Genomic DNA, 23015 nt, shown 5'->3' with positions numbered 1-23015 from the left:
AAAAAAAAAAAAAAAAAAAAGAAATTTTGCCGGCAAGGTGTATAATATAAAAAAAAAGATAAAAATAAAAATAAAAAATAGGATGTCAATCATATTTTTCTCAATCATATTTTCCTCCCCACATTATAAAATTTAATCGTAAAAAAGTTTGTTTCCAGTAAAATGGCAGCACATAAACAACGGGACACCCTGTATAAACGTATCCGTTACATAGTACAGGTGGATGGTAAAAGAACGTAAAAGTAATTGAAGGAACAGGATACCTATTCGAGAGACAGAGATGAACGAGGAAAAGAGCCGAGATAGGAAGCAGAGCGGGATAGAAGGGAAGGGGAGACGGATAAAAACGCGAAAGAGAAGGAACAGGGACAAGCTGAGAAGAGAAAGAAACAACAGAGAGCGACGAAGACGAGGAGGACGAAACTCCGGGCGATTGCGCGAAGCGGAGATCCTCCTCTCGCTGCCTCCCGAGAGAGAGCAGAAAAAAAGAAGGAGAGGTCCAAGGTCCGTGCTTCCGGTCCGGATGACCGACCGGTTCTCTGGCGATACAGACGGGGAAGAAGAGGGGAGTAGGGAGGAAAGAAGATAAAAGGATCTATCTTCCCGTCCAAGCGCGAATATCCGCGTCGAGCAAAATCTCAGGGCACGGGCAAATAGTTTCAACAGCGCTTATACGTTTCACGATCCTTCGAAGGAGGAGTATTATTTGATCATCTTTCTAAAGCGGAAGTGCTGAAAAAATTCCTACGAAAGCATATTCGAAAATACATATGATATAAAAAGATGAGCAAATAAATATGTGAGAACTTTGCAAATTATAATATATATATATTTTTTTTTAAACAATTTTGTTTAACTTAATTTCTCTCCGATTAAAGAGAAATATATCAAACGTTTTTCGCTCTTTTACTACTTTCGATCTATACATTCGTTAAATTTATATATACGTTGATGTCTTGGAGGAAATGAAGGTGAATTCAAAATTACAGAAAAAGTACAGAAGTAGTGTATGTCGAAGAGAAGAAGTATCTCAATTAACAGCGATCTTGGTGCAATTCGAAGTGAATGCTCTTCTACGCTATTCGATTGGAAATAACACGTTCGCAATTTCCAATGACATGACCGCGGATGTAGCGACTGAAATGCAATTAAGGGGTTAAAGATCGTTCCGTTTGGCATGCAATAAAAATAAAACATTGTCCGCAGAACGTGGAAATTGATATCGCTGGTAAAATGTACTGTGCCACTTGCTTATGATGTTTCACACAATATTTATCAACTTACAATTAATAATTATATTCTACCGAATTTCAAAAAATTATTTTCTGTTTAATATTCTATAATGTATTTAAGAAGAACTAATAAAATATACATTAATAAAACAGATAAAATGTAGACTCTCCCTTATATATTGATTTCGATACTTGAGACAATGTCTCTGTTTTATCGAAAAAAGAAAATGATTTGCGAACGCTCACTATCATCTTATTGCCATCATCGATAAACGATTATCGATTAAACGACGATGACAGTGGCGACTAAAATATACGACGGATCTACGATAATCAGTTTGACGTGTGACAGACATTGATTATTCCTTGCATAATAACAATCCACAGAGACGAATATCCGTGCAACGCGTGTTTCAAACAGTGTCTAGGGCTCTCTCTTTACAAGGAAAACTGATCGGAGATCGGATAGATTCTAGGAAAATTTGTAGAATAAACTAAAATAAATTTATATGTAACTAAAGACCTTGCTCTTTACCTCGCTGCAATAAATTTCTGTTCGATATGAAAATTCTATTCTTTAAGCTTTTCTTAAAAAGAATCAAATTACGAAAGATCGGCAAGTCAGCTTGCTAGTTAGGAATGAAACACATGGTTTGCGCATAGTTTCGCTTGTTCCACTTGTTCGCGTGCGAGAAAAAGTAATCTGGTTATGAATATAAGATTAGAACTTCCCGGAACGACGCAGTTTAGTTGTCCTACTCGCATTACTTCGTCAGCATCGATCGTGCTTTTCTGGTGTATTGTAAGTTATATATTCTTATATTATGCGCAATTGATTCCCTACAAAAAGTAGATTATAGCTTTTGCCACTTTTTATTAATAAAACTATTCTATAAATTATATAAAAATATATAAAATATTATATCAAGTAAATGTGTTCAATCATTTTAAAATCTTCCCGTATGCATTATTGCAGTCCATCGTTTTCAGAGATCGCAATCACCATTTAGCGATAATTTTAATGACAACGATCATTGGAATTAATTGGGATTCTGGTTGAAAAAACGGAAGAATCAGAATTTTCTATTTATTATAATTCAGCTGAGATGAGCAAAATTCTGTAGCTGAATATAATCAAAACTTTCTGCTTCCTTCATCAATCAAAAATTGTTCTCAGTGCATATATTAATGTGTAAGGAGATCGGAAACCGGATCTCGTCGGATAAATAAAAGGATTTATTAATTAACGAGAATGGAAGCTCTTTGATCAAGGTCGAGGAGAGAGTTCCTCGCCCGAATAGGTCTCGTCCACGATTTTGACGATCGATAGAGCCTTAGAGTGGAGAAGGCACTGAAGAAATTTCCATGCCCCTTCCGTCCTTGACCCCTTACCTATTCTCACAGTAGCCGACGGTAGTGCGCTTCCTCCCTTACTTCCGGGTTCCGGGCTCTTCCGGCGAGCTCGATGGAATTACGTTAGAAAGGCTTTCTTCTCTCCCTTCTATCCCCCCCCCTCCCCCTCCGCCTTCTCCTTCCGCTCTATATACGCGCCCTTCGCAGCCCACCTCTCATTTTCCTCTATTCATCCTGTTCCTCGAGCCCTCTTATCAACGTCGACTTCGACGAACCACCCTCCGGTCGGTCGTTTCCTCTGACGTTATACAAAACGAGGCTGAAACTCATGGCTTGCAATTCTTTAGCGATTTTCTTCGCGATTTATCGGGCAATGGTTTAGAATCATATAACCTCTGTATATTCGCGCGTCACGTTATGCTTCTCGGCTTTAACTATTTTCGGTACATTTCCAGTAATTACTTTATTTAAAAATGCATTAAAAAAAAGAAGTAGACAAGATAAAATGAATTAAAATAGAGAAAGGGAAAGAGAAAGAGAAATATATAAAGAATAAAGATTAGAAGGTTAACCGATATGCCTTGACATATTAATCGAAATAACCGGCATTCTTTCGATATTTCCGCGGTACAGAGAAAGCGCGCGATTAACGATACACCCTCGTGTATAGTGGAATTCCGAGCAATTCCGGTAATCCGTCCCCTTTAAATGCTAATGTTCCGTCGACCGCCGCTATAAGTTGCCGAGAGAAGGCCTTCGTGTGCGTTTCTCTATCCGCGCTTCCGGGTGACAGGTCTTCCAGCGAGAGACGGAGTTGCACGTTGAAAAGACCGTCTCTCCTCTGCCGTCTCGGTCACGAGTTACCGTCTACGTTCTACTCGGCATTCTCCTTGGGAATTCCACGTTCTTTCGACGCTCACGTCAGCTTGGACGCTTATTGTCCATTCGGTAACCCTACGTTTCTCTCTTCACGTCTACAAATCGTCTGTTCATGGTTCAAAAGTATCGTTCTCGTCAAGAGAATTATCATGAAATTTTCACCAAAAGTACATCTTGGAAAAATTCACGTATCTTTACTGTATGCATTGGAAAAAGTGTCTGGAAGTGTCTAAAACTTAGCTGGAATTGTGGTGGAAAAATGGACCAAAGTTAGACGTTTCTGATTAAATATATTAGAATTCTAGTCGAGATAACCAGATGTCCAATTATGAATATAGAATATGCTGTATCCGTTCATTTTCAACCAGAAATTTTTTTTAGCGCGAGTAAAAATATATTCCTGGATGGAATATGAAATTTCTGTAATTTCGCGCGTAACTTTTATAATTCCTATGTTACATTTGTCTCTTACGAAAATAAAAAAAAAAATTATCGCGTTAATTACGCTTAATTCCCTTTTGATGTCAAGAAGTAAAAAAAAATGTTTTTAATTTTTTAACGCATATCGCGGAATCTCGTTCAGCGCGGCAGTCGGACGCGACGCGATCGTAAATCAAGCCGAGTGCGCGAGTTGGATCGGCTGCACCCAGCTTGCACTTATTAATTTAATCGTAAATCAATCAACGCATCGCGACCTATGTACACGCGATAACTGGCGAATGTTCAAGTAATAACGACATGAATATCTATGCTAGTGGCATCCGGTGTACGTAATTCCTATTAGGAAAATTCGCTTCGCGATGCAAATCCGGTTCTCACAATCTATTTAAATTTTATATTTCGATATCACAGGTCTCTCCTCTGCATACTCTGCTACATATATTAGTATTCGAAATATATCGATACATATAATAATACGCAGTAACGTATCTCTGGCATAAATATGCCTCGATTCGTTTTTTTTCTTTACTGTTCGAGTATCGTTGAGTTGTGAACGATACTCGAACAATAATAATAAAACAAAAATCGGGACGTATTTATGCCAAAGAGATATAATTACTGCGTATCGATATTTTCGAACATTAATATATATCATTATCTAAATTCAGTAAATGTTTTTTTTTATATATGCATTCACCGTCAATTGGACACAAATTTCGTAATTTAAAAACTGCAAAGTTGAAGAATCTAATAGAAGATACAAATGTTTTTTCAACGATACCAAGTGTAGTTTTAAATACGCACATCCGATTGTTAAAAAGTACTTAATTATGAGAAAAGATGGGAGGGAAAGATCGCACAACTTTGTACGTGGCAGAGAGAATGCTTCTTGTGTGATAGACATCGCCAAATTTAGCGTTGAGGAAAGAATTGCAATTCTGAGCGCGGCAACCGAGCTTCCGGTTTCTGTCCGAGCTGCCTGTCTTTTTTTTCCCTCTTCTCCATCGTTCTTCGACGCCAAGAAGATGACAGCCCGACTTGCAGCCGCGATACGATACGTGATGTACAAGTTTGTATTCGACGATGACTATGGCACATCGTATCAAAGTTAAGAATACGACGACCACACGGACTTACGCGGGGATTACGCGGCCGCTCGTTCGCTCGGGACATTCTTTGTAACCCGTGCATGCAGATGATAACCTACGTATACATATATCGCAGTCGTCTGTCAGCCAGCAATGGCGTCGTCACCGGAAACTGCCGGCGATCAGCCAGGCGACCGGATATCTTCGTGCTTGTTGAATAGTCAAATGACGCTGCGATTTCTCAGGCAAATTTTTCACTCATTGAAATTTATATTAAATTTTAACGCGTTTTTCTTTCTTACTTTGCATTATGTCAGGTGTGAAGTAATTTTAAAATCATTAAAATTATACTATTTTTGTGCTATTAATTAAGGAAGATGTTTAACTATAATTAGAAGAGCATTGCAAACCGAGTCATTAACATATTTTTTAGCTACTACTAATTACGAAAGAAAATATTCAATTACAATTAAAGAATTAAATAGTGTTGTAAACGAATCGTTAGCACATTTTTGTCCTACTACTCTCTCTCTCTCTCTCTCTCTCTCTCTCTCTCTCTCTCTTTCTCTCTCTCTCTCTCTCTAATTGAGAAAGAAAACATTTGTTTCGTAAATTTCTTTACATCGTGCACGACGAAAAAAAGAATCCACGAGGCAAATGTTTTCTTTCTTAATTAGTAGTAGCACAAAAAGATATGCCAACGGCCTCGTTTTATAACGCTATTCAATTTTCTAATATTACAATTTAATGGTTAATACATGTAATCGATAAAGAGATATTTGAACAATCGCTTTGAATTCTCGCATTTCTCCAAACGGATTTACAAGCGGATCCCAGTTTACGCCAATGGAGCTCGAGCCAACTCCCCGCTTTGTCTTTTACTATCTACTTAGAGAGTTTGTAAACATCTTCACGGCGGAGTCTTCTCGCGGAGGAGATTTAATTGCGCGCGCGCTGTGCCGGCCGTCGCGCCGTCCGCGGTTTCGCAATGAGGAAGTATCGCGAGGATCCGCATTAATCAGAAATCAATCCGCGTATTTACCGGACAAAGGAGGAAAGCAGCTCCGGCTCGCGACTGGCGCAGTGAGGATATCGTCACGCGCGACTGCTTCTCGCGCTTACTTAATTTACCCAGAAGAAACTAAAATTTTCGCAGACGAGTTTCCTCATTGTTATCTATTTTTATCGCAAGACTGATCGGAGTAATCGCAGGGTGACACGGACGGAGGATACGATAGATCCTGATTTTTTTTTTATTTTTACTTTTAATTTATCATCGAAATTATTGAATTTTCGTTAACAATCGATTTCCTTTCTTCTTTACAAAAAAAAGTTCTATTGAAAGCCGTTAATGTATATATAATTTCGTAACAAGAATAATAAATTCAGATTGTTTAAAAATAAATTGAAAAAAAAAAAACTTTCTTATCCAAACGATATATTTTTCATAAAAAATCGTATTCTTTACAGAAGAAAAGTATAGCGATGTTTTCAAGAACACAAATCGATTTTGTCATCGTCATGTGTTCAAACAAACGCGTTTATCGTTTTACGCGGAAAATGCATTTTCCTTTTATCTTCTGACGCATTAAGTAACTTTAAACTTGCATGCCACGGGCACATGAAAATGTTACATTTATTCGCGATTAGTCAGAAACTCGCCGAAACTATACGCACTAAGAAAAATATCTAATCAAACATGGATAAACTAGAGGATTCTTATTACATCAATGAGAATTATCGGTTATCTCAACACTGAGCGAAATATTTCGATACATATAACTGTTTATTTTGTTGATATGTGATTAACAAAAACTTTCTTACTTATTCATTTAAAAATTGTGTTGTTCTAGTAAACATTTAGTTAGCAAATTTTGGTTAGAATAGAAAGAAAGTTCTTGTTAGTCACATATCGACAGAATAAATGATTAAAATTTCTCTCAGTAAATTAGAATGTATACGGAGAAATATGTTTAGTTAGAATTAACTGGAATTTTGGGGTAAAAAAATGAACTTAAAATTCTGATTAGAATTTTAGTAGATTTAATCAGAAATTTAGCAGACTTAATTATAATATTTATACTTAATAATTCTGAATCGTTCATTTTCTACCAGAGAATTCCAGTTAATTCAGCCAAACGTTTTTTTCTTTGTGCTTATAATCGATATAATCAGAAAATTTTGTCCATTTTCAACCAGAATGCCAATCGACATCCAATCAGACATTTTTCTCAGTGCGATCTCGGTCTTTGGTTCACGATTACATTACGGACACGTGCGAACGAATCCCGCAGAAAATCTGAGAAAGAGAAAGAGAGCCGGTTTCGCCCGATGGCGGTGCCCGCACAAGACTCACGGAAATCTTGCGAAAGCCTCGAGCAGGTTGGGTATTACGCGCGCAAACTCGCTCGCTCGCGTTATGTAAATGATAACGCGCAACTTCCTCAATAACGATTAAGAAATACGAGCGGTTCCTACCGGGCTTGGTTTACGTAAACGTTTCCGTAGCGGCACAGTCTTACAGATTCCATCGATCTGCCGCTAAGCGACGTGCTTTCGTCTTTTTCCTCGCGCAGACTTTGTTCCTTCCGTCAGAAATCGCTGAAGGGCCCATTGAAAGCGGGAACATTTTTTCGAGCGATAGGATCGCGTTTGAATATATTTCGATCCGTTTCATCAGACATTGAATGTTTGAATGTCGGTTCATTTCCGTGCGATGTATTGTACATATATATACTTGCGTACTCGGAGCACTTTAATTTTCGCAGGAACTAGCAAGTAAACGTTATACAATCCCGCTTGCGTAACAAGCTGAGAAAGATATCGTAACATCTATTTATATCTAATAAATAACAATGCAAAAATGAGGCCTGTCTAATTTTGTCTTAGCTATCTTTTGAAGATGTCTATATCTATTCATGAACCTTTTAAATTTATACACATACACACACAATATTCTTCATTTATATATATATATATATATGAATCATCGAGAAGAATATTGCACTAGGAAGTAACGTCACCAAAGTAGTTTGGTATCTTAAAAGTAGGCTAAACGCCTTAATTTATCGTAGTATGTTAAATATAATTGTACCTTACGTAATTATGCTTAATTATAAACGTTAGCATCAAATGGCAGCCGTTTAGAATTACACCAAGGTATGCTAATAGTCTATAATTAGCATTTTAGAGTTCACCTTCGTGTGATAAGATAAAAAAATTGCTGCAAAATTATATATATGTAACTGTTATTACTATGTCCTCCTATTTTATTAATATTATTATAGCTATTCGTCTATTGTTTCCATATATGGATTTGAAAAAAAGTTAGATTTTGTGATATAATTTTGGGAGCGATCGAAAGATTAGTTCCTTGCGGTGACGAAAGCGATAATAACATTAGTTTACATTAAAAAGTCTTTTTTAATTACTTCGAACCAGACAAGATGTTTCTTATAAATTTTTAGATATATTGAAAACAAGTTAGATTTCTAGCACGTCAGGTTTCTGAAATAAATGAGCTTTAATATGCAAAAAAGGCTTTTTACGATATTTCATATTTTTTGTAAAAAAAAAGTGAACGTTAGATAGAAATTCTGATCAAAAGTCATAGATGTATTGTTCGACTTTGAAGAAAAACCTCGTATTTAAATCCTTCATAACACGACTAAAAAGATATTGAAATAAAAAGAAATGCTCTTTATAGGGGACAATACATTAACGCGACTTTTATTTGGAATTTCAAGATAACGTTAATCTCCTTTACAAAAAAAAAAAGTCAAATATATCGTTAAAGAAACTATTTTTTAGACATTATCTTGGAACCTCAATTGTTTTGGAAACTTGACTTGCGGTATCGTTTCCAGCATTCAAAAATCTATATATAAAAAAAAAAAACCTAGTCCGATTCGAAATAATTTTTTATCGCAAACTAGTGCGATCGAATCGTTCGCGTTTCGAAGACAACGCGGTTATTTATCCGCCGCGCATCCGCGAGATGAGGTTGACGTCAGCAGCTAGTGTTAATTAAATTCCGCACGACCGGTTATTAACATCGCCGAGCGGATTAAAAGCGAGGCCGGGCTTTTAGCGGATTTCCGGGTTTCGCGCGTCGCGGCGCGCCGCACCGGAATTAACTCCTCGTGCTCGGATACGGTAACGAGCCGCGAGCTGCGTTTCGCTCCGCTCCGCGTCTTTCGAGCGCGGCTACGAGGAGAATCGAGGAAGAATGAAAATGGACCGGAGTCCGTTGAGGTCCGTGGCTATGACCTTTCGCTTATGAGAGCTCGACGGTCGCCAACGGACACGCGCGAGACGCGAGGAATAAATCACAGGATTACGATAGAAAATATATTGGGAATTTTTCCAAAAGAATTGCTGTTAAAAGGAATTATTAAGGAAAGATAAAATATAAAGTAATTTTTACAATTAAAGACCTCGACATACAAAGCTGAATATCGTTGGTACTATAACTGAATGTAAATCTTTCTTTATTCACGAAGTAATTTTATCGATTATAGGTTCTTGCTATTAATAACACTGGATTTAAAATCATTGACTCCAGTTTAGCGTCCGCGAATACGAGTAAAAAATAAGAGTAGCTAAGAGCACGTAAAATATAATTGGTTTAAAACTATGGCTATAAAAACGCGTTTTTGCGTCCAGTGCATTTTTAGGCGTAATATTTTCTGCTTAAAGTGTAACATTTGGCGAGTGTCAAAAATGGTTGCGTTCAGCAGAAAAAAATGCCGCTTTGCAATTGTTGTAAGATTCATTAATATGATTCCGTTGTGCATTTAAAGCTGAACTGTTAGATATCAAAAGAATAATGGTAACCCAGTCCCTTGAGTTAAATAACATTTTGTGTTATTTTTAACTTCCATGTGTGTCAAAATATAAATCAATACATTCTGTGGTTAGAATCAAAGTAAATAAACGACATTTATATTGACGCATATATATAGGTAATAATCAATTAAATTTGATATATATTTTTAACTTAATTTGTTTAATTCCATTGTTTTAGTTAAATTAATGTTACATTGCAGGAGCAGTGGCGATCTATAGAAATAATTAAAAATTACTCAAATTGACAGTACAAATCTGTTTTTATAGTTGAACTAATATGAACACTTTTAAAACTTAAAATAGAGTAGATGTATATTCAATATTTGTCAAAAACGAGAAAAAATTTTGGTATAGGAATAAAATCTTTATATAAATTTAAAAGAGCAGTAGAATTAGAAGCAGGAAATAATTATATTAAAGAATACAACAGTTGAGAAAAGTTGATTTTTTTGCTGAATGCAAGCCAATGTCATTTACAGGCGCCAACAAGCATTGAGACAGTTGGAGATTAAAAATCAAAAGTAATTAATTAAAAGTGCGAAATTAGAGAATCAGAATTTATTCAGTTTTTAGAACAGTTCAAATCGAGCTCTATCAAGTTTCATCCACCGCTTGATTTTCGTTAAATCTTGCTCAAACGAGTTCCGCGAAACGAATTCGTAAAACATCAATTCCAAATTCCGGAAGGCCGTTCCACGAAATGTAGCGGTGACAGCGGGGATTTGTTTACAATCGAGGAGGAATCGGAACTATACAGGAAGAAGCGTCGAGTGCGACGTACGCACGCGCACGTCCAATTGTACACAACAAACAAACAAACACATACACACACGCGCGCGCGCGCACACACACACACACACACACACACACCGGAAAATTTATTTCGTCGAATACAAGTAAAATATCCGCGGGCGAACAATTACCTTAATCGCTGCCTCTGCTTCGTCGTCGTCGGTTCTCCCAGCTGTGTCGATAAAAATCCTTTGCCGGGAACGGGAGCTGCTGGAGCTAATTATCACTTGTCGTCGTAGTCCAACCAGACACAAACCATTCCACCGTTCATCGGGTAAATTTCGTCGCGCTCCTCCTGGTGTGCGATATGCACGCACGCACGCACGCACGGACGCACGCGGCGCGGCAATCAGGTCGCGGCGGGCGGCATCCGTGCGCGCGGCACGGAAAGAGAAAGAGAAAGAGAGAACGAGAAAGAGAAAGAGATTATCCCGCGAGGAAACTTTTCGCCGCGGCACACGTGAACACGTGATAGGGATAACAATCTCGTCGTATCAGCCGCGAGTGGTTGCGCTCGTTACGTTATCACAGATGAGAACGGCAAAGAATCCTCCGGTCATTAAGCACTCCCGGCTTAGCGCACTTGTGTCACTTTGTCGATTGTCTCTGACTCCTCGCGGGCTACTCTTCGGCTACTCCGGTTGCTTCCTCCGGAGTCCTCTCCACGACAGGACACACAACGGGGGAAGAAAGACGACGCGTAATCGTTACGCGAGGACGCGCGCGCGCGCGCACGTATACTCGACACAGCTGTCGCGAGTGCGATCACCCTCGTCGTCGATACGGCAACGCGCGCGGAAGTCGCGGATGTTTGCGAGTGCAGAACAAGCTTCGTATCTCACGTACTGTCACCTTACGAGGTAGGCGAGCGACTGATCCGACAGCCGCTGTAGGAAGTGTCGAGTGAAGGTTGCCGCCGGACGCGCGACACCCCACCTCGTCTCTCCGGCGCCCACCCGCTGCGCCGCGATGGTGCGCGGCGAGACAACGTCAGAACAAGTGGAACCGCGCGGCGACCATTGGCGGCTGACGCCGTCCAATCGCGTGCCGCCGTTGGCGTCGCGTCAGCGCCAGCAGAAATAATCGAACCGTAGTCGAGTGGCGAGTCGAGTGGGGAGAATCGCCGCCAAGTCGCCACGTATCGGAGGAGAAAGAGAGAAACAAGAAGAGAGAGGGAAAGAAGATCCCCGACCGACTTCCTCGTAGCTTCCTCGTAATCGTGATCGTGATTGTCGTTAAGTTAACCCCGACCGATCGTTTCCACTTGCGCGAAAAGTGAAACAACACGATATAAGTAATAGGCGGCCACGGGATGACTTTTCATTTCCGTCCTCCTCGCCCGGTTCTGAGGAATTCACTTGCGTGAACTTTGCAACTCTCCCGCGCCGCGAACGACATCCGCGGACACGTTCACACTTCACGTTGAGATTCAAACGATACGCCGTTAGTCGTTAGCGCCACTTGACTTCCACGAAAAGTTCGAAATAGCCGTTGATCACATCGATGTTCGATTTCGCACCGAATTTTTACTCGCGGACGGCCGTATACTTCACGGATAAATCGATTTTCTCCATTAGATACACGGTAAGATAAATATTTGATATACAATAGCGTACATTTTTCGTAGCTGTTCTATTAGCCAATATTTCAACTCTCTAACCGCATTCGAGAGTTCCGACTAAAATGGCGAAATATACTTGGAAAATTGTGGCCTCTCATAATGACTGCGTTTCGTAAAGCGTAATGCGCATGATGTATTATTTTGTTCTTGTTTAACATTCAAAAATACAACAAGGATAACTACATTATATGCGTCACACTCTTTACGGAAAGTAGTCAATTGGTTAGTTCGCGTTACTTGAAATCCTCAAATATTTTTGGACTTAAAATGAGATAGATACATATTTGGACGTTAAAAAGAAAGAAAGCGAAGATGCTGAATGCAAAAAGTTCATGCAACGCGATCAGTTTTATAATGTTTTCGTATGACAGGCAATTTTTTAAGTAGTTTTAAAAGTACAATGAAAGAAAAATCTGCAGGTTGCATTAATTGGAATTCTGATTGAAAATCGACAAGTAAGAATTTTCTGGTTGAATCTATTAAGGATGCGTTTCGATATTCATTGCCAGTGCTAAAAATCTGTAGTAAATTTCTGTAATAAATTTTCAGAAGAAGCGGCTTAGAATTCCAACTAGAATGCTGTCCAGGAATATCAGAACGGAATCAGGAAGGTAAGCATCCAAAATTCTGTCTCAGAAATTCTCTGAAATTTTAACCATAAATAAGATAATAAAGATAATAAATAAGATAAAAAAAAAATTGGTTTTGCTGATAGAGCTCCAAAAAGGGAATTCTTATGTCTTATTTATTATCTAGAATAAGATATAACGAAAAATTTTTCGTTAATTGTCAGGCACATTTTTTGCTTAGTTTGTTAGATAAATCGACGTGTATTTATGTATATATATCCGGATATTTACACAAAAATTATTGTTAATCTCAAAAATGCTTTTTAGAGATTACAATTAAAAATTACAAGATTATATTTAAAAAAGCGTGTGAGATTAATAATATATACAAATAAAGTTTTGTAAAATTAATAAATGTCCGGATATAGATACGTCTAGTATATAAATTTGGATCTTACTTTGTGTATACTTAGAAAATTTCCGATCTTGTAATGTCAAGACTTTTGTTGTATTTTTTTAGGTATAAATCTATTTTTAGATATAAATTTCTTAAGATAAATAATAGACATTACAAAAAGTCACTCATGCGTGCGATGACGAAACGAATTTTTAGTGATAAAGATCATTTTCAGTTTAAAATATTTTCGACATTGAGATAAACTGTAAGCATATTCGATTTTTTGCAAATGTATTGCTTATCTTGATTATCTTGCTTTTTTATTATGTATCGTTATCACGTATATTTAATTAATTATATTTTACTGTATCCAGTTAGCCGTAAATAAGTTTGTGTTCGTAATCAATATATCGATTCTCATAATATCATAAAGGAAAATCGATATGGATATCATTCTTCGCTCGGCGCGCGGTTGTGTTAATGTTATACAATAAAAAATTAAATTTGCTAATTAATTGCGAGATAAGATGCGAATGGGAGGTAATCGAGTCTAATCGAATGATAACGCATTGTTACGTCAATTGTGTCCTATTCTACGGAATGATATAAATCTTGTTATTAAATGAATAACATCGGAGTTTCTATCGCGAGAGGTGAGAAAATAAAATTAATTTTTTAGTAGAAAAGACAAATTGGCGACCCGATTTTTTAATTAAATTATTAATTATCTATATGCAGTTCTATTTCTTGTATAAATGGAGAATAATCTCAAAATGCAGATCATTGGAGTTTTAACCGATAATGAAAAACGTTTACCGTATCGATAAGAAAACCACAAATGCAAATATCGGTCGTCGCGAATATTTAGCTCCGCGCGATAAAAAACAGATCAGGTGTTTATTTCATAAAATAAAAGAACTTTTAAATATCTCACGAATTATTCGTTATCGTGGAAAATATTCATTATTTATCACCTTAAATTGTACATAATTTAAGCTTCTTTTTTTTAATATCATAATCATACTTTTTTTGCGTTCAAACGTTCGCGACTTCTTTGCTTTTTCTGTTATTTATCGCGGTATGCAAAAGCCCGATCGGCAACCGGTTATTTCACGAATTCGTTCGTTCGTTTGCGATACAGCGAAACGTGTCGCACTTCGAACCCGTGAAAAAAAAAGAATAGCATCGAATCGCGAGGGGGGGGGGGGAATGCTTGTTAAGACAACACTCGTAGAGAGGCGGAGATATGGAAGGGAGGAATAAGCGAAAGATAACATAAACGAGATATAAAAATTTTAAACCGGTCGAAATGTTTGTTAGCTACAACGAAAAGTATGAAGTAAAGCTGCGATCAGAACTACTAGTGGATAATAATGAAAGTAATCGGGAGAGAAAATATTCATAAACTGTGAATTATATATATTTTAAAAAGTTATTCGCTTTGATAAATTTCAACCGCGCTGTTGTTGATCCGACCGAACTCATTAATCCGCCATAATCTCTCGAACAAACAAGTCTTTCTCCCTCCTGCTTCTCTCCTCCCTTCAACATAGTGATCTCACTCTGCTGCTGTTTTCTCGCTTATCTTAATTGTGGTAATGCGAAAAGCACCACAATTTACTGCCACGCGCGATGCACGTGGTTTTGATTTGAGATACTTATTTCCTCTTTATTGTATTTTATTATCATGACAGAGATAAAAATCGTCGCATGATTCATATCAGGGGACGAGATTTCTCGATGAGCTTGGAGTGGCTTCTTCCTTGATTAATATCTCAGGATATCAATGTACATTTCGGAGCATTAAATTATGATCGCAAATGAAATGTACGTATTCTATAAACTTGCTTTCGAAAGAAACGTACTATATTTATCGAAATGGACTTTATTTTCGTACGAAAACGAGATGATATCTCGTTGCGACATGCAACAGCATATTAGTTGTCATTTAATCTGCAGTAAACCTTGACCTTGCCAAGATAACAAGCCTAATTTTCGAGCGTATGTCATTGGTCGTGCATATCTCTCGCTTGTTCCTCGATTTTCTTCTATCTTTTTTATTCTTTCATGAAAAGTATTTAAACGCGACTTATAATTAGACGAGCTGGAAGTTTTAAAAACCATTAATTCGGACATAAACACCTTGAAATTATTGAGGAAAAGCTATTTCTAAATATCGTTCTTTTCAATAAGTTTGAAATATTAGATATAATAATATATGTATTGACAAATTTTCTATGCGCAAAGATAACTTCTTACATGCATCCTCTACAATATGCGGAGCAAGAAGTCAAAGTAAGAAATTGACAAATTACAAATTCGATTATTCTTCTTACATTTCATTGTTATTGTTATCGATTTTTTAGGGCCACTTCGACTCAGTCCGTTTAACTTTAATCGACGGTCAGTCCATTGGAATTGCATCTGTCGTTAAGCGAAATGACAAATATGATTCTAATGTATTAATCGTGGATCAAAGTTAGTCGAAGTGGCCGTAGTCACACTTTGGAAAATATTTTGGCTATTGTAATGGACTTATGCTTCACAATTTTTTAATTTATTGTTTTCAATAGTTTGTTGTATCATTCGTACCTGTTTCAAAACTACACAAAAATGGAAATCTGTAACATTTATTTTTGTTTTTAATTGGTTATTTCATTTTACGGATCACGATCACTAGGTCGCGAATTTTATTTGCATTTTAGTGATACGGAAAAGTTAAATAAACCATCGTGTTTTTGAAATTACCGTATTTTTGCAAAAAGAAAATATCTATATAAAATCTATATAAATGTTTCAAAAATATATGATGCTGCAAACGTTTTCGAATCTATCCGTTCCTTAGTATAGTAAACGAAGAGACATCGTCATCGTGAAAAGATCGTCATGGTAAAGATAAAAACACGGGATATGCCACGGGGTATGTCAAGACATTCCGGACAAAAACATTGGGCACTAGAATTGGTTAGGGACCATAGAATTGGTTGGTGTTCGTATAAGACGGAGCTCGACATAACAGGAAAAACTGGTTTTGTGGGTGTTCTTATACCTAAGAGCTACCTGTACCGGAATCTCTTCTCGCAACTTCTACTCGTCGAGTCCGGCAGTCTACTTATCTTTCCTTTCCTTCGGTATTCTTGCTTCCTTTCCGCTCTCTTGAGGACCGCCCATAATTCTCAATTCCTGATCGGAAGATCAACCAACAAGGAACCTCGGAAGCGAAAAAGAGACCGAGAGAACTTGTATATCTATACAAATCTGCACCCACACAGAGCGCCGCTTCTTTCGCGAGCGCAAAGGAATTTCCTCGAAGAATATGCATTTCGTGCATTTTGAAGCTCAATACGTTCGTAGGAGCGATAAAAGTAAAAACATTGAAGATTCATCAAAGTTTTGGAACTCAATATAGTTTCCGAAGAGTGCGCACTAAATTTGCTAGAAAAGTTACTGGAAAAAATCTGCGGCGAATAAAGATAAAAATCTTGAATTTAACGCTCATTAAACTTCCAATTTTTCGAACATTGTACATTTAATTTTTGAAACTTTTTTATATCGAAAGGAACTTATCTTCAAACTTTTACGTTAATAAGAGTACCAACCTATTCATTTTATCGATAGAATATTAGAGATACTTTAGACGTTACATTAAAACGTTTTGAACTATATTAACATTAAAAGGAGATAATATAAAGCAGACTAATTTCTTTAATGTTTTTCTTTAAATAAATTGTTTGTTTACATTATTAAAAATTGATGTCGATGTATGTAATGTGATAAATTTGTCATCTGAATTTTCTTATTATTCATAATTAATTGAAGTATATACTAGAAAAATTTTTACAAAGGATCATAAACTTTTACGTTGTCATATATTTTTTACGCTTTAATACTAATAGAAGCTTGCTACAATCGTGCAGATAATGGTATCCCTTGGACTAATTATAATATGTAGAACTGGAATATGCCTAGACAGCTGGTTGACTTTTAATGGTGATCGTTTTAAGGTTCGAAAGAACACGCACTTACCACTTGTAGTCCTCTCGAGTGGATTTTATTATGGTTTTCAAAGTTTAACGATAGTTTTGCTAAAGGGATTCCAACCGAGAGACGCTAAACGGCGTAAAATTGCTGTGCTGAAACTGAGATTTTATGATACACGAAAAAATTTTAAAGAGTTAGATATGTGCAAAATAATAAAAAAAAAAAAGAAAAAGAAATATTTACGAGAAAAAAAGGAAGTTCATGAATCTTAATTATTTCCGATTAGCTGACAGTTATCCTTTGTTAAAGATTTCGTTCAAGAGAAGAATTCAAAAGAGACCTGATCTACTTTTCTTTGTAATATCAGGATTTATGTTCAAGATATTTATCTTTGAAAGTATTCCGAACTACGTTCTTAGGAAAAAAGGCAATCTTTAAAATATTCTTTTCTTTTCAGACTTTACAAAAATTATCTAAATCTACATTCTGTGAAGAAAACATCTGTAGAAAATATCTTGAATTAAAAGAAAACGTACCGCCAGTACAGTTGAAAAACTTCTGAAATTTTTATAATGAGTGCACTAAATATATATTTTTTTAATGTACATAAACAAATATCCGTATTATTGTATTTAAAAAATTTTTTTCCTATGTGATATTTTCTCTGTTCATTTTGTATTTTATAAAAAGCAGGGTGAAATTTCATATATTCCGGTTATAAAAGTTCTAACACTTTTAAATCTTTGGACGATTCTTCCTGATCTCGCGAGAAAGGAAGGATTTCTAACCGGATTTGCAGCGTAAATATGAAAAGAAAGGGCCTACCTATTCATTGTAGTTGATCATTCACGTAAAAGGAAATAGGAAAATTTAGTTCTCTATTCTTGCCGCTCTCTACCTGCTCCTATGATTAATCACGCCTCTTACTAAGCATAAGAATGTGAAAAAATGTGCAACATTTTTAGGTGAAAATAAACCAAAAGGAAACCAAAAGGAAAGAATGAAGTAATGAAATGCAATGATTAACTGTCCTGTTTGCCATATTGAATTTAGTCAATAATGTATTTAACGAAGAATGCTTATTGTTAGTAAGAAAAGAACTGTCTGTCAACAAGAAGCTCTAGTGGTTGACACACAGTGTGCTTTTGACACATCATTTTTTTACTTCTGTTACATCTCTGTCATCACTTTTAGACATCTTCTTCAGTCTTTTTCAAGACTTGAAGGTGCCTGAATGTGTATATATAGGAATATACCTACCCTCGTATATATATAGGAATATCAACTTCGACGTTTGGAAAACAGTGAGGAAGCCGTGTGCTTATCAAGCATATATATTTCAAGAGTAAGACTCCGTTTAATCGTTTGTTACATCTACGATGCCAGAGGCATTAAATCAAGCGGCAGATGCAAATATCTAGATATTTCGTAGCGTCTTTTCTCGCAGAAAAACATCCAATTATACAGAACAAGTAAGAGGAGAGTAGAAATTAAAATATCACCGTCTCTCGTAACAGTGCGCGATTGTTGTGCTGCATTGCTCTTGTTTGTTACGACCGCCGGAGCATCGAGTGTTGTCAGCGGTTTAGTAATCTGGCGGCGGCGACGCTGGCGCAATCCGGGAATTTCTCGCGCGAGGCGAAGGAAGGAAATTGCATTGCCCAATTAGAAATCGCGGGAGACCGCAGAAAGAACGAACCGAGAAGAAGAAGAGAAGAAGAAGAAGAAGAAGGAGGAGGAGAAGGAGACGGGGGAGAGAGAGAGAGAGAGGGGGGGGGGGGGCTCGAGTAAATCGGGCGAAAAGGAATGGAACGGAACGAGGACGCGGCGCCTCGCGTATTTAACCCTAATCTGGCCAATCCTGTTTTCCAGCCGAAAGAAAGACCGCGACGATGCTCGCTGGTATAATCATTTAACGAAAGTTGTCGTCGTAATAATAATTATATAATAGACGCGAAGATTTTCATATTCCAGATACAATATATCAGAGAGATTGCATGAACTTTAGTCAAATTTTAATTTTATTTAATTGATCTTGTCAAAGTTACAATATATAATTGTAAAATTTACTTTTGTATAATAATAATCGAAAAATTATGTGGGATATACTAAAATTTAATTGATAGTCTAACTCTAAAGGTTAAAAAGAAATAGACAAGCGACTTACGAGAATATGACATTATCTGCTCTAGTGAAACCGTTCATCAAAGATGACGATAAAGCAAACGACGAGTGAGCTTAATAACTTTTCTCACACAAAAAGAAATAAAAATACCCCGATTCTCTGTGTTGATCGGAAAACAGAGAGTCTCTTCCCTCTCATCTCCCCGCGGATCTATCTCGATTCTCGCGCGTGACGGAAATCACTTAGGTCGCGGTGCGGCCTCGCGGCAAGATGCGAGAGAGGAGCGTGAAAAAATATCGGAGATAATATCCGTGCGTTGATTATTATTAAACGTCGTCACTTGTCCGCGTGGATGTCGCGCTTTTTTTTCCACGAGCACGATATAAAAAGGCGGCGCGCTTGTCCCTCCGACACGTAGTAGATCGCACCGTTTCCATGAGCGACGATATAAAAAGAGTCCCTTTGCGAGTGATCCTTGCGGATGATCGAGGATTAATAACGACAGGATGAACTTTAACACGCAGCTAGCATTTATCCCGCGGGCGGTTATCGTCGAAGCGAAGCGAGAGAGGACGGAACGAGTCGGCTCGGCTCGGCTCTCCTCTCGAAAGGCCAAGCCGCAAGTAAAAGATCGATGGATCGATAGATCATGGTATCCGCGCGTTTACGGTCCTGTGAGTTCTCCTCCCTCCCGTCCTTCGTTCGTTAACCGATGCTCCTAGGTGTCGTTTGACGCGGGGATTATTATTTATCGTTCTGTACGCTTGAGGAATTAATCAGAATTGCGCGACGCGCGTGGGAGACTCCGAAAACGACCTGCGAAGCGCCATTTTTGCGAACGCTTTGCGACACGAGACATTTACGTTAAATTGTTCGTGACATTTTTATTACTATCTCTCTCGTCTAATTCGAAAGTAGAACTATAAATTAGAATTGTAAATTGTGAGAATTAATGTATTTTTGCATTATACAAATTAAAATTTATAATTATTAAGTAATAAGGCTCATAAAATTTGAAAAACAATAAAGAAAAAGGGCTACGAGCCAAAAATTATTTTATAAAATTAAACATCGTTAATATAGAAGTTTGAACATAAGTAAAAGAAATAATTATATTCTTTAATTAAGAGATTTATAAATAAAAGGAACAATTATATTCTTTAGTTAGTTCTTTAGTTAGATAAATCTTAACTTCAAACTTCTATATTAATGATGTTTAATTTTATAAAATAATTTTTGACTTGTAGCCCTTTTTCTTTATTGTTTTTGAAAAATTTATCTTTGGATTTTAATAGTATTCGTATGAAATACTTATAAGCAGGAACCCGGACCGAACCGAAATTGGAATCGAAAACCGTTTTGGAATCCCTTTTTTTAGAGAAACCGAAACCATACCCAAATTTTGTATAGTTTATATAGTAATACCGAAACCGTAACAGTAAAATTTTATGGTTTTTTGTTTGTTCTTTTTCGTTTCTTTTTTTTCAGGTCTTAATTTTTAATCTTTATCCTTATTCTTAATCTTTGTTCTGATCGTTCCTTCGTTTAAATCACCAATGTTCAATCCAGTATTACCATCACCAGCTTTCTTAATAACCAGAATGTAAATACCTCCAACACCTCATATGATATAAGAAATCTGGCGGGATTGCGAGATACATTAATTTAATATAAACTTTTTTTAAGATACTAGCATTTCTTTGACTCAGATCTTTCTCACCAATATGTTGCAAGAATTTATTCTAAGCCATGAAATTTAAGAATACATATGTAGACTTTATGTAATAAGTGAGATCTATCCATAAGAATCAAGTTGTAAGAAAGGACTGAGAGAAATATACCTAAAATAATGTTTACGTAATTTTTATTCGGACTCACGTGACTCAATTGACGCCTCTTTTCGACTAGCCTCTCTAGATTGAACACGCTCTCTCTCTTTCTCCTTCACTTCCCCTTCCTTCTTCTTAATGAAACAAATTTAAAGAATAAATAAAATAAAGCAAGTAAGTAGAACCGAAAAAAACCGTAATTTTTTTCGGTTTTCTTTATTGGGAAAAAAAATTGAAATTGAAACCGGAACATTTATTTGATATTTTAATAAACCGGAACCGAATCGAAAAAACTTTTCGGTCCGGGTCTCTGCTTATAAGGATTAATTATATGAGAGAAAACTGAGAGAACGTTTTTATTTGGTATCAAACATGACAGTATTTTTTAAAAGGATAGTTCATATTCTGGAACTAGGACGGAATCAACACGTGTCAAATGTTCCTAAAATAACAGTAAGAATATCTTGTGATAACCATATATCAAACATTTCTTTTGTATTGCTGTCGATTCCGGACGACATTAATTATTTTTCTTTTCAGATATTGGAAAGTGTCAGGTGTTATGAATTTCATGCGAAATAACCGGGTTTGCTCATTTTCTTCTGATTTCTGCTTGTAAGTCTGCGAGAGTTCGTTGCTGTTAGAAGTCGGCATCGGGACGCGGTCGATATAATTTCCGGTAGATATATATCACAGGGATTTATAGACGCGTTCGTTGATTTACCATGTCTCGCGTTAATCGGGATATTCTCCCGTCGATCGCGGAAGGAATCGTGGATCCGCGATTTATGGTAGACCTACATTGATTTTGCAATGCGATGCATGCGCTTTCGCAGTTCTTGCGTCGTTTTCTCATTTAATTGCGCGATAGCCTTTTGCTAGGTGCGAAGGAAAATCTCGCTTAATCATTTGTTCTTACATGTGTCCGAAATTATTATCGATACTTTGGGGCAATTTTTAATTAATTTTATTAAACGTGTGAGATCTAATTTCTTGCTGTTAATTAGAACTTGATGGGTAAAACTCAACTACTTTGTTTTTGGATAATATTTCTTAAACAAAAAAGCTAAAAATAAACTTTTAAATACAAACTAGGAAGTATCTTTTACCAGATATAGTAATTTTTATTGTTTGCAATTTGGCACTCTAAATTCCTGAGAGTGAAATCTTACTCTGAAGAATAAAAATTGAGCTAGTCTTAAAAAAGAATGAGATTTCATTCGTCAGAATGAAATTTACTTTAAAAGTTTTAGAGAACAATACTTTTTTCATAAGATCTTTGATCCAAGTCGATTAATCCGAAAAAACCGTAATCTCGTCCAATCAGAAATCAAACTAGAGCATATATCGCTACTAGAGTATGTACAACGCTACTAATTCGACCTGGAATCTACCTGAATTTGACCCGGATTCATGTCTCCTGTATTTGAAAACGTTACGACTTGGGACAAAATGGAGGACAAAATGGATCTTTAAAACTGACTCAATAGACAGTAATGCCCTATTCTTTTTCTTTTATAGCAGTCATTTGTACAAAATATCTACAAATGAACGTATATAAGATTTTCTACAATCTTTTCACTCCGATATAAAACTTTTTTTTTGTTGATTTATATTTGCATATTTTATAAACAATATGATTGGAAACAAGACCGTCTATATAAATATTACAACTTTAAATACAAAGCGCCTTCCCGGTCCGAGTGTTAAGATGTTGAACTACTATCTAATATACATTCAATTAAATTGAATTAATATTTCAGAAATAAATTGAGAGCCGATGAAATTATCGGATTCACACAATCAATCTGAAACAAATAATCCCCCCAAATTCTTTTCTCCCAAATCTTAGAAAGAGAT

The 23015-nt window shown here is 36.6% G+C and overlaps 2 protein-coding genes across 2 annotated transcripts in view; one reads left to right on the top strand and one right to left on the bottom strand.

Moving 5' to 3' along the window:
• Window positions 1-11516, bottom strand: part of LOC108750770 (ets DNA-binding protein pokkuri) — a 42318-nt gene extending 30802 nt beyond the window's left edge. The window contains exon 1 of the mRNA XM_018490497.1: window positions 10765-11516. The gene's annotated coding sequence lies outside the window, so the exon portion shown is untranslated. The remainder of the gene's footprint in view (window positions 1-10764) is intronic.
• Window positions 11517-11744: 228 nt separating this feature from the next.
• Window positions 11745-23015, top strand: part of LOC108750466 — a 129372-nt gene continuing 118101 nt past the window's right edge. Inside the window, exons 1-2 of the mRNA XM_018489918.1 lie at window positions 11745-12217; window positions 12804-12865. Of these exons, the coding sequence (XP_018345420.1) occupies window positions 12137-12217; window positions 12804-12865 (143 nt within the window). The 5' untranslated portion in view covers window positions 11745-12136. The remainder of the gene's footprint in view (window positions 12218-12803; window positions 12866-23015) is intronic.

This window comes from Trachymyrmex septentrionalis, unplaced genomic scaffold (assembly GCF_001594115.1).
Source record: "Trachymyrmex septentrionalis isolate Tsep2-gDNA-1 unplaced genomic scaffold, Tsep1.0 scaffold37, whole genome shotgun sequence".
Classification (NCBI taxonomy): Eukaryota; Metazoa; Arthropoda; class Insecta; order Hymenoptera; family Formicidae; genus Trachymyrmex; species Trachymyrmex septentrionalis.
This window is presented reverse-complemented; position numbering and strand designations above follow the sequence as displayed.